The 13,193-nt window shown below is 37.2% G+C and overlaps 1 protein-coding gene across 10 annotated transcripts in view; it reads left to right on the top strand.

The window, feature by feature from the left end:
- Snap25 (Synaptosomal-associated protein 25kDa) overlaps positions 1-13,193 on the top strand; it is a 513,578-nt gene that overhangs the window by 308,271 nt on the left and 192,114 nt on the right. For all 10 annotated transcript variants that reach the window (XM_071597947.1, XM_071597944.1, XM_071597946.1 and 7 more), the window contains one exon: positions 8,067-8,166. In XM_071597947.1, coding sequence (XP_071454048.1) covers positions 8,074-8,166 — 93 coding nt within the window. In that variant the 5' untranslated portion in view covers positions 8,067-8,073. The remainder of the gene's footprint in view (positions 1-8,066; positions 8,167-13,193) is intronic.

Genomic DNA, 13,193 nt, shown 5'->3' with positions numbered 1-13,193 from the left:
ACCGTCTGTCATTACAGACCAACTGGTGAGCTCAGTTGACGAATTCGTGAGGAACGATCGGCGCGTCACAATTGATGACATCTGTGTGCATTTTCCCAATGTTTCTCGAACAATTGTTCATGAAATTGTTAAACACCATCTGCATTATGCAAAAATTTGTGCAAGATGGGTCCCTCGCGTATCTCAATGAGCTGGCGGCGAAGGACTATGCAGCAGGAATACAGAAACTTGTCACACGTTATGACAAATGCCTTAATTTGCTTGGAGATTATGTTGAGAAGTAGTTTAAAGTATCCTCTTTCAAATAAAATTTTTTATGTTTGTTAATATTTACTTTTGTGTCTTTATTTCACGAACGGGTACTACTTTCCGGATGACCCTCGTATGACTAGTAAGAAAGATCATGACAATCCAGAGCTCTCAATAACTTCTGTAAAGGCGATTTATCTCTGAATGGCACATTATAGTTCGCTGTCTTTCTTTGAATCGAGTATATTTCTTGTTCCAATTATGCCTACGATTGCAAGAGCGGCGATTTGTTTCAGTTAACATTAATTACTAATAGTTTTTTTACTTTATTATGGCCTGACTATTCAAATGAACTAATTATGCATTACATGGGAGTGAACGTGGCTTTCTAGTTAGTTTGTTGAGCCTTGGTCTAATTAAATGAGCCTTTTCCGCGAGACCCTTTTTCATCTCATGTTTACTGTAATAGTTTCTGAATTGTGATCAAAGATTCCATTATTCAATACCAATGCAAAATTACTCGAAGCTTGTTTACTCTGGGAAAACCTAAATTACCCATTAAATAATACAGTGCGAATATTTCGTAAAAGTTTAATCACATACACGATGACATCATTAATAGACACATATATCAATCATTCAAAGTCTTTCTTAAGCAGTTAACTATTTTAGAATTACTTTTTCTTTTATGTTCAGGTTTATAATATATCTTTTGAATATATTTTTTGTACCATAAGCGTCGATATGCATCGACATAAACGCCATTTTTTGCTTATGTTTGTTTCTTTTAGGGTGGTAATAAATGCACGTGCGTAAAAATCCAGTTAGAACGGCTTTGCGAAATTTCAAAATTTAAGCTTATAACAACCTTACAGAATTTTTCCTAGCATATTTTATTAAAAAGAATGAAATTAACAAAAATTATGCTATTTTTATTAATTAAGATCATTAGCATAATTAATTTGTGACTTCCTGGACATATTGGTTGATTATAGGTAAAGCGAACTTAGTAGTTTCCAAATTTTATAAATTGTGTCAAAATTGGCTAATGATAAAAGCAAAAAAATGACAGTCACAAACTATAATTGTCTACCTTTTGACAAATACAAGTTAACTCTGTAATGGCTTAATTAAAAAACTCAGGTTATTGCCTACTATAATATAAATAATTTTATAAAATTTTCAAATTTGAGCAAATTTTTTCCTAGATTTTGGAATTTACAAACCAATCGTCGAGGATTTAATTTTTACCTAACAAAAACGCTAGTATACAAGTATTTACAAACTTCACACTGTCAGGTGCTGATGCATGGGATCCGATACTAAATGATAAACCTTGCGATCCAACTTTATATTTTTCTGCATGGCTAATGTTGAAAATTTTTCAATCGTTAGGAGCACAATTAAAAGCCCATTTTGTAGTTAATTTCATCTCTATTTATCCAAGCTGAGAGGAGGCATGGTATTGACAAATTTAATTTTAGTGCTATTTAAGGTTTGATGATAATGAATGATTTTTGTGGCATAAGAAGTAACGGAAATATGCAAAAATACGGAGTGAACCGTGGAAAATGACACCGCGGTTTTAAATGATTAAATGAATAATTTATTACTCATAGTAGAAGCATTATAATAAATTTTACATACTCCATAAATAAATGAATGTACACTAGTATTGCGGGAAAGTAATTAGATACTAATCAGACCCGTTTGTTTAACACCCTCAAAATGTATTTGTAATTTTTCCGATTTTATTTAATTATATTCGAAGTTTGAAACTGCTGGAAGGAATTTGGGGATATGGGGAAGCGTATGAGACCTCCTCCTTTATTCTCCCTCTTTTCTAATATTTACCTTCACCTGCTCTCCCGAGTTTATTTTGGTAGTTGAATGGCGTTTCTGAAAATAATATTCCGTTACCAAAGACACCGCATTGGCGTCCTTGCGGAATAACCACTTTACCGCAAACATTTGTTTTAACCGTATCCTATTACACCGTCTTAAATGGTTCTTCCATACTTTTTCATCAAGGTTGGGTCAGGTCAATTAAAAGACTTGAAACGGAGCGGGCCTATCAAAACATTTCTATCCCACCTGGCCCTCCCACCATTCGTGTTGCAAAACCCTAATTAAACTTCCGAATCGAGCGGAGACTTTAATGGTTTTTCATTTTTTGGGATATCGTGGAAACTTGAATGAAAGAATTTAGGAGGATTAAGAGGGACTCCCCCGCCCGCCATAACAAAGTGGCAATTCCTTTGGGTGTTAGAAACCAGGAAAATTTGAAAACCCTTAGAAATTCAAAGAGATTAAATATTAGTTCTGAAACCCACTTGTCAAATCTGCGAGTCAATTTGAAAACTAACCCTATCGTAATGTACTTGCAATCGTACTGTATCCAGGCATGTGCAATGCGTTGTATTAAATTCACTACAATGAGTATAATCCAAAATGGCATATCGATTAACAAGTAGCTTTGAATAGCGGGCTCTGGAAAGCGCAAGAACGTTTTGAATTAGGTTTTAATATATATGTATATATATATATATATATATACACATACCTGTATATATATATATATATATATATATATATATATATATATATATATATATATATATATATATTATTTTGTTGAACTGCTTTAATATTCTTGGTAAATATTACTTGTGTTCTAAAAATCATCAACTAATTTCTGAATTCCTCCGAATGAATAGTTTTCTAAAATATAATTACTAAAATCAGAACTCAGACATGTGCGTGTATAATATTTTTTAAGGATAAGTAGTGTCGAGCGTTTGGTAATAAAACTTGTTATCTATTAATTACTGCGGTGGCAATAAATGTTGAGGAAATGACGTTTCTTCAATGATTTCAATTCATTAATGGAGCTCTTAAGTTTATTCGACGCTAGAGACAACGCAACAATTTCAGAGCGTAAAAATCATTCGCCTTGACTGGGACTCGAACCCAGATCCCTCAATATCCGGTCGAGTGCTTTAGCCACTTAAGCTACCGAGGCCTCGGTAGCTTAAGTGGCTAAAGCACTCGACCGGATATTGAGGGATCTGGGTTCGAGTCCCAGTCAAGGCGAATGATTTTTACGCTCTGAAATTGTTGCATTGAAATGCACATTAGCGGATGACTCCGTTAAAAGTTACTGTTGCGGCATCTCCCGCAGTTTCTTTGGAATTTGCTAGAGACAACGTTTCATTCCCCATATATAATCAGTGTTGACAGTGAATGATAGCGGATAAATTTAAGAACTTTTTATTGAACTTTTGTCGAAAATTCTGAAAAGTAAATTTTATAGTTTATTCACAATTTTGATCCCTTTAAAAAACAAAACAATTGAATCTCTTAGTCTTTAAAGTTTATTCATGAACATATTTATTTCAATGGGGATTCAACGTAAACTGTTTTGGCCTTTTCGAAGCTTTCCGCTTATAATTAATAATATATTATCTCAGTGGTCCTTGTGAAATTGTCTCTTTTAGTTTTTATAGGCAATGTCACTGATATTTCCATTGCAATCAAAAGGATACTCGTCGACTAAGTCAGTAATGAATTTTACAACCCTAAGTATAGATTTTTATGTTAAAATATTGTTCATAAAATCCCCATATGAACTGTTTGATGGTTTGATTAATCGCTACTTTCTAGCCATTCATTTTTATAAATTGATGCTCATTGAAATTAAGAGGGGTACTTCACTTGTTGAGGGGAGTCGAATTGTAAAATGTATTGTAAAGTACATCACTCTTGCGAGCTCATAATCGACCACGGCCGAGTTCGATACTTAGAATCCACCTTCGTTGTATTTATCGCCATTCAACTGAGGTCGATCATTTCGATCATATCGCACTAGAAAGTACCGTGAAAATATCATAGCGTATTTTATTCTCTGATAATTAAATACGCTCTAAGTTATTTAATTATTCCTGTAACTCATTCTTTGTGTTTCTGTCAGCGTTGATACTATTTCTACTGTGCTTATGGTAGTTTTGAACATGGAGACATTATTCGCCGTTCAATTTCAGTCGATTTGACAACAATAAACTTTTGTAATACCTCACCAGTGAAAAGGAAAATATATGGAAAATTATTGAGAATATTGAGCTGAATAAGTCCAGGTTAACAAGAGTCTAAAACATGTGGTTGAATTTCCAAAAGGGAATGAGTGAACATTGCATTTTCGAAGATGATTACGTGCGAGGTGTTTAAACTAAAAAGCGGGGAATTCAGTTACTTGGAAAGAATTATATTTATTCGAATAGATTAGTACTATCCCCTTCTAAGCAGTCCTCATAAGATATTATATGTACAGGTATACTTATGTCAACGCCTGTTCCAATCCTCGAAACACTTCTGTAACTCGATCTTTGTCATAACTTTTAGCTCTCTAAGCCATGCGTTTTTAATGTTATCAATGCTTGTAAAACGACGAAACTTTAAGGTTTACTTTATTTTTGGGGATAGAAAAAAGTCACACGAGGGTCATGCCTGGCGAATATGGAGGCTGGGACATCATTACAGTGCTGTTTTTGACCAAATATTCACGAAAAAGCAGTGAGCAGTGTGAGTAGTTGCAGTTCTCATGGTGGTGCAAAGGGCCATGAATTGTTTCGCTACAAATATGGATGTTTTTTTATCTTGCTTGACGAAAACGGGATTGAACTTTTTAAGTACCACTCTTTAACGATCGTTTGATCTTGTGGTCAGAACTCATGGTTCTTAAAGCCGTGCACTATGCGAAATTACAAAATTCCCGTTACTTTGTGAACACACCTCGTGCGTAATATATGCGCATTCCGCCTCCTCCTCCCCCAACTTCTGTTAATCAGTGAAAAGCGGGCATAATAATTTCCCATGCCTCGAGGAGAAATATTGATGAGGGCCGTGGGAGGGATGCAGCCGACCTCCTATGAGAACCCGAATCGCAGCGCTTCCGCTCACCGACTCGTTTCCAACGGTTGCAGTCGAGACCTCATTCTCGGGAATCCCTCTCTCCGTACAGAAGGAACTCCGGCCGCGCGGGGATACCTCCGGTGTGGTTGTCGCCTAGGAAATTGGATGCTGTTTAGTTATAACGTTTCGCACGTACTGGTTCGACGTTCGTTTGACTAATCTTCGTATCCGATGCTTGTTTCCGAGAGCACAGCACTTCCATCCGCGACTGCCCTGCTCAATTATTGGCTTGTGGTGCATTCTGGGAGTCGGCAAAAATTACAAAGAATAAGTCCCGATGACCAACGCCCAGAATCTACTTAAAGGCATTATCGTAGATGAGTTTAGTTCCACGTGCCCTTCTAATTCAAAATGACGACACTTTTTAAATTGCGTATGCTATCTATCAAACATGGAATAATATACTCTAGACAAAATTGGTGCAATTTATAAACAATTAAAATCTAAGAGTCGCCATTTTGTTCTATTGTTCGGAAATTTGATAAGTCGACTTTTTTAAGCAAGTACCCGTTGATTTCAGGCATATGTCCGTCTTCTAATAGGCTGCCGGAGGTCTAAATCTGTCGATGCAGTCCAAAAATGGACTCGAGTGCGAATATTTTCTGCGAATCACTACATTAGAACCGAGTAGTTTTAAGTTCAAGGCACTTCGTTTTGAAATCCTGTTTAATTATATTTCATATCAGTAGTTTTAGGTGGCGACCGACAGCTGGCGCCATTGGCGCCGTTAGGGATAAGGAAAGTATGAAGGGTGGAGAGAAAACCGGCGTCGGTATTTAGCCTATTCTTAACGAAAGACGCCAAGGGGACTGAAGTTCCCATCTCCTATCCGACGCACGGCGTACTTTCTCTCTACTCACAAGTGCTCTCCACAATGCACCAGTAGGGATCGGGATAACCCTGGAAATATCTGCTGCACCCGGGATTCAAACCTGGGCCCACTGTGTGGCCTCTTTTATTTCACAGATTAAATAAACATGCTCGAGAAAAATTTAATGTTTTTTCCAATCACCAAGGCTGCCCTTAAAAGTATCGCTGAAATTTGCTAGTCAGTGGAATCAAGAAGTCTTGTTGAAAACCTATGTTTAGCGTACCTCTGCGTAAAAATCCACTTAATTTGGGTAAAATGTTGACGACGCATAGAAGCTGATTTAAAATAATAATTGTTACTATTGCGACATGCTGTCTATACCTAGTTTTGTGTTGAACGTTTGCTTGGGGGAGTCGCCTATAATATCCTTTAGAGCTTGATGTTGCCTTGCAACGCATAACACTGCCAGGTTTTTTCGGGAGAGTATTTTTCACTCTACATTAGCGTCCAACCTTGCGAGACACCACAAGGGCCCCTGTAAGGGCAGTTAAATATACAATATGTAATTAAACTTATATTTTTGGGGATTTTTTGTGATGTATCGATGCAGACTTAGAAGTATGAAGGGAAAGAACTGGCTAAAAAAGACCGATGACGGATAGGAACTTTCTATCGGTTATAGTCTTAGTTACCTTATTCATCTATAGTTTATGTTGTTGACTATATTAATAGCGTTTTATAATTTGCATTTTGCTAGCATTAATGGCGCATTTCTAGTACATTTCTAGACATGTTGAATATATTGGGCGAAACTACATCGAAACCTTTCATCCTGCGCCGTCTGTTTACTCGAAATGCGATCGAAAAAGATACCAATCTCCCTTTATCTTTAAAAACACTACCAACTTGAGGTTTTTTTCAGATCATGTGCTATTTTCACATGTACTTATATGTACCCGAATCATGTTTCTGCAGCGATTCGCCCCAGCGGTTGGCTATAAGAAAGTTTTGATGATCCATTTACACTTCTGAGTCTCCCCTATGTGACTAGAAGTGCTTTCCTCACGGGACCCGGCGATGTAATGGGTCATTACCATACTAATGGCATTGACCCACTTCCTGTGCGTTACCTTGAATTTGACCTGATTTTAAAATTAATTTTTGAGTATTTATTGATCCATACTTTCCTTCGCTACTAAAATCTCATTCTTCAGGCTCTATCCAACCAGTCGTTCGATTTCAAGGTTGTGATATTCTATTGATATGTAATTGTTGGACCAATAAAATTGGAGGGTATATTTTTCCTACGAACTGTGTTGATACGCTTTTCAGCGATTGCGTGTTGATAGTGGAGGTCACGAGAGCCTTAATATAATGATTTCTGCGGCTTGACTCTCGTCTTTCTTTAGTAAAAATGTTTTGCTGAAGTATTGGATTTGTTGTTGTTACTTGAATGGTCTATAAACAAGCCTGCTTCGAGTGCTTTTATATGAGCTAATGGTGCTTTCTTTCGCTTCTATTCGAGAGAGTGTTCGGAAAGATATCTTCCGCTGTGCTGTTGGATACTATTTTGTTCTGCGGTTTTTTTGGAGTGATGTATTGTCGACTGCTGCTTACGTTTGCCGGTGAATGGAGTCGAACTTCCCTTCTGCATTTATTTCCATACCGCACAGTATTTCAGACTGATAAGGTTATTTCAAGAACTTCAGCTCGTTTTATCGATTCAGGAAAACCTTGAAAATCTCGAGCTGAACCCAGAGTCCATATCTTGTGCTACTTAAGCCATTATAAGTGTTTCCGTGTGTTTGAGAATATGGTGTTGTGACTTTTCCGTTCTATTTTCTCAGTTGTAGTTTTAGTGAGCATTTTGTCATCGTTTCTGTCTGTCCTACTAATGTTCTACAAACACTTCAGTGTCTGATTTTTACATTTTTCTCTTCTTTTTCCCTTCAGTGTCTTTCTTTGTCTTTTTTCCCTTCAGTCCATTGTTTCCTTCAGTGTCTAATGTTTACATTTTTTCCCTTCTTCTTTCGAACAGAGACAAGATGCCTGCTCCGCAGCCCGCAGCCCCTGAAAATGGTCCCCCAAAGTCGGAGCTGCAGGAATTGCAGCTCAAAGCTGGGCAGGTTACAGATGAGGTAGGTAACCTTTTTCATCAATTTCACAACTAACGTTTGGACGCCTATTATCAGCTCCATGTCCAATACTTTGGGTCGCTCATCTTGCCAATGCTCTTCCTAATTAATTAGTTTAAAACGAAAACTATTGTTTCAGTTTAGTTGCCTTTGAATTTCACTATCGGATAGAAATGCTTGTTTTCCGAAAAGGGTTGATTATTTCTATCAATGCCCGTATTTAATCTTATTTCTGAAGCACTAAATTTTATAAACGCCAAGATAGTGCCGGGCGTAGTTGAAATAAAATTTGTTTTTAGTCTCTTAGGTCACAAATGGTGCCTGCAAAAATATTCTCTTCAGCCCCAACTAAAATAATTGAGATGTGCTCTGAGATTGAGCGCTGTTGACTAAATCGTCAAAAGAAAGGATAGAAATTGCTATTAAAAAACGGGTAGAACGGGATGAGTAACACAGATTGAACGTCGCGTATCTGTTTAATAAGCTAATCATCGGTTATTTCTCACGTAATGCTTGTTATTTCCTCCGCGGCCATTTATTTCACCTCAATCAAATATTGTCTTGATCCCATCAAATTGCATGATTTTAAATTATCGTTGAACTACGACAGCTATAACGTTAACTGTAGAAGCTTTGACGGTGATATTACGTCTTAACTGGGAAAGAAAAAGCAACCTTGCACAATTGCACAATTTATCTCGCTGCAAATGCTGAGAAATAAATTGTGAAATTTTGCGTAGTTGTTTTATCTTTCGGTAACGTTCTTGTGATTTCGGACTTAGTAAGACCAACCACAGGTGATTCCGGTTTAATAAAAACAATGTCATGCGAAAATGTTAATATATTTTGGATAATTTTAATGTGGGACTCGATGTAGTTCAAGAGCCTATTCAGTCATATGGCTTTGTAGTGCTGCCATGAATAGGAATAATGTTGTCTGAAGATGCTCGTTTATTTTCATTCGATGTGTTGTTGTTGTCCCCAAATGTTTTCTCCAAAGTTATATTTTGGAAGGTGACATTTTCATATGAAGAAAGACGAATTTCATTTCATCGCGTTTAGGTTTCATACAGTTTAAGCTGTACAACTTGTCTTGCTTCTTGGATATTATTCGAAAGCTTTGAAGCGGTTGTTAAGAATATGATGTCGTATAATGACACGTACGAAAAATTACAGCATTGAACACTTTCCATATCCTGCATAAAATCATAGTTAACTGCTGGTAGCATCCTATATTTGTCCTGTTTCATTCTATTCTGTACCTTTGAGCAATAGAAGTTTTAAAAAACCTTAAGTTGATTCATAATTTTAATTAACCTTCGACGTTATACGCATGAGCGTGCTTGGGAATGAACAATAATGACCGTACAGGTTGCCATAAATAACTGTACACTTTGCCGTGGAAGCTTAAATCAGGGAAAATGTTTATTCATCAAACTGAGGTAATTGAAAACAAGTAGGCTACATGAAGTACCAGCGGATGGGATGATATCCTTCTGATTATGTAATTCTCAATGCCTTTCTTTTTAATTTAGCAGCTTTTTTGAATTATTATTACATTGCGATCAATGTTAAGAAAATGTCGAAAATGATGGTGGTTTCTCTACCGCTTCACCCAGACTCGATTTCGGTCGGGTTTCATTTGACCGAAATAGAGTATTGGTTAAATCTAGCTATGGGACTATTACTACATACGTAGTACTCTTTAGTCATGGTCGTTTCCATGATTACCAAGATTCCTTGTGGTTTTCTTTGTCTCATGTTTCTCCGTTTCCGTATCCCGTGTCTTTCTCCTCGAGAAGTCATTTCACTTGCAGTGTCGTCAGGTGTGGGTGCGGTTCGATTACGTCACAGCCATGTGACCGTATGTGCTCCCTCACGTGACATATTTAAAAATCCAGTCGTCGTTCGTAGTTGGCTCGAGGCCCTCGCATGTGAAGCGGCTGGGAGTTCTTCATATGTAGGTTAATGATATTTCAATACTCAGGAACAGCGAAGTGGGATGCTGAAATAGAACGGACATTTGGGTGCATACGTTCAGGCAGCTCGTTGAACATTAGCTCTCCGCACTCCATTCCGCTGGGTCTTAATGCCGTTTTCATAGTGAAACGGTAGCTGGGGGGGCGCCACTTTGGTCTTTGCTCTTTCCTGTGGTATTGCGATTCTGTCGCGTCTTTATAAACCAAGTGAATGGTGTGCATAACTTCGCAAACAAGGATTAAGCATATCTAGTTTGATTGTCACTTCTAAAAGGAACTAAATGACAATCACGGTATTTAATTATTGAAATACTTAAACATTTATTTGGCTCACTTATTTATTTATTGCAATTTAATTTGGCAATCAGCTGAGTGGTAATGTGCAGTTAAATCAGTCAATAATTATAAATTACAATTACAACAACATTTTAAAAATAATATCAATCAGTATTCCATCGATTAAGGTAGGTTTTGGATAGTCGCAGACTAAGCAATTGTACAAACACACATTTAATTGCCATTAAAAATTAGAGTACAAAAGTTAATGTTGAACCAATCAAAAATTAGAAGCGAGCCAGGTAATATTCAAATAAAAAAATAATAAATAAAAACTAATTTAGTCCAAGTGTTTACTTTGCTCCTTGACGTAAGGAATACATTATTGATGAAAACCTTTTTCTTATTATGTCAATAAAACGTGTCATCTGGAATGTGTTTCAGCTCTTGTGAATACCTTAAATAATTTATATCAATCCGTGATTATCATAAAGTACAATATTTTCTGCTTATTAATTCGGTTTTTAAAAACTTTTTTCCATAATTCACTCAGTTATGCTTCACATAATACGTACTAATGTGTTCTAGTATTTGGGAATAATTTGAAAAAATATAAAGAACCTGTTCTTATATTTGTTGGAATTTTCTAAACTAGATAAAATATCCTGCACTAAAATATTCGTGCTCATCATTTATGGAAAGTGAGTCTGCATTTCTCTATTTTCCATCTAATTTATTCGACGACATGTAATTAACAGTTTCTATTGTGAATTTTCATAACTTTGAAAGAAAATAAGTCAAGTTGGAATTTGGCAAAAGTAACATCATGCATTACAAAAAAAATTCCTTTGAGCTTGAAGATGTAGCTCAAAGTTACTAGTACTTGAATTCATTTTGAAAATTGGTTTTACAAGAAATGCGTGTATTTAAGTATATGAAACAATGGATTCAGTATGATTGTTATATTTTTGAAGTCGCGTAATCAAACGACGAAAAAACTTTATTTTTACTATGAATGTTCTTACGTATTTCAAGATAACTAGAATATTCACAAGGTATTTAGTACATACAGTTTTAATGATGAAGACTAAGATAGTTAGATTTTATTCGTGTTTCTTCTCCAGATGGGTAATTTAATGTTTCATAGTGTTGGTTGTTTTGTACTAAGTGTCGTGAGCCACTGTACATCACGCGCAACACTTCATTTTCCTATGACTAAGTTCAACCTTTTGAGGTTCCTCAATTTCGTCTCGCTCTCCTTTCGTGAGCATTCGCCCTAGTCTTCAATTAAAATGTTTTCCTCTATCCTTCGTCACACACGGGAAGTTTTTAACCGTGGTATTTTTTAAAAAAGAAGGCGAATCTTAATTTTGTCGGGGATGAAACAAAAATCCCTAAGACTAGTAAAGCTCCTTAATGAGCTTGTGTGAAGCACGTGCTCGCTGGAAAGTCGAAGGGAATTTTTCGCGGAGAGTGAACGTTTTTCCTTCGCCCTTCGTAGATGCTCAAAGGCGCCCGGCGCTTTCCTGGAATATTTCGTAGGCCGTGCAGAATTGCTCAAGTCCCCGGTGGGTGGTGATGCGGGCGTGTGACGTCACGGCTGGGGGAGGAGGGTGTGGGAAGGGGAGGGACGTGCATGGGCTTCGTCTCCCGTGGGTTGATGCCGTATGGACTTGTCTCCCGTTCATTAGCGCACTCGCGACTCTTGGTAGGGGGCACGGAGGAACGGCGGGGGATGGGTGTTGAAGTTCTGTGATGGGTAGGAGGTCGTTTTTTTCCCCAAGCCAACGTTTTCGGCCTTCTGACCCAATTCCCGCGCGCACAAAGGGCCACCCGCCCCCCGCGTCCGCGTGCTTAACGTTTCCCCGGCAAGGGCGGACGTGGCGTCCGAGTGCCCGTGGACGTGCACTTCGCATCAATTATCGAAGACGTCATTCGGCATTCGACCCGAGGACGTCACGTAGGAAGTCATCGGTAGATATGAATGAGACATGTAAATGGAGTTTGTTGGAGGGTTCTTTCGTAATGTCTAAAGTGCACATGATTCAGGGGGTTATTGAAAACATTGAGAAAGGTTTCAAGTTGTATAATTTTTAGGTTGAAGTTTTGTCATATTGATTCACCCGATGAGTGTGTTTAGTATTATATAATTTGAATTGAAGTGAGCATTATAGTTTACTATTAGATTTCGGTTCCAAGTGGTTTAATGGATATATTAATGCTATTTAATGTTTAATTTACGGCATATAATATAAGCCCTTATTATTTAATACTATTATTCAACTTCATTTGCATTTTGTTGGTAATCTCAGGGTAAACTAATGATACCGTAGGTTTTATTACAAACCATACGCCAGTACGGTTTGTAATAAAACCTACGGTATCTTGCGTCTACGGTCCATTGCGTCTGCCTTTGATCACCTCGGACGACGTTGGAATACGCACTATTCCTTGAATGAATTGTTGAATGCTACTTTATGGGTACTATTTCATCCTAATGCTTAGTTTCCGTAAATAAGTGAGATTAGTATTTTAATAGCTGAGGTTTCTCTGTACATTAGCACAATTCACTTTGTTAATTGTGTTTTCGCAGTACACTGGAATATCATCTCGGGCATTATTAAGAGTAAGCAGCATACGTTCTGAATTTGACCTAATTATTTCTCTGTGGAATAAATCTCCCACAGTAGATATGGGGAATATCGTTAGTCTTCTGGGTAAGTGTATCATGTAGCTATTTGTCTTCTTGCAATCTTCCTAATGGCTATCCTCGTT

This window comes from Hetaerina americana, unplaced genomic scaffold (assembly GCF_022747635.1).
Source record: "Hetaerina americana unplaced genomic scaffold, ioHetAmer1.1.p SCAF_9, whole genome shotgun sequence".
Lineage (NCBI taxonomy): Eukaryota > Metazoa > Arthropoda > Insecta > Odonata > Calopterygidae > Hetaerina > Hetaerina americana.
The sequence above is the reverse complement of the archived record's forward strand: the minus strand, read 5'-3'. Positions and strand labels throughout refer to the sequence as shown.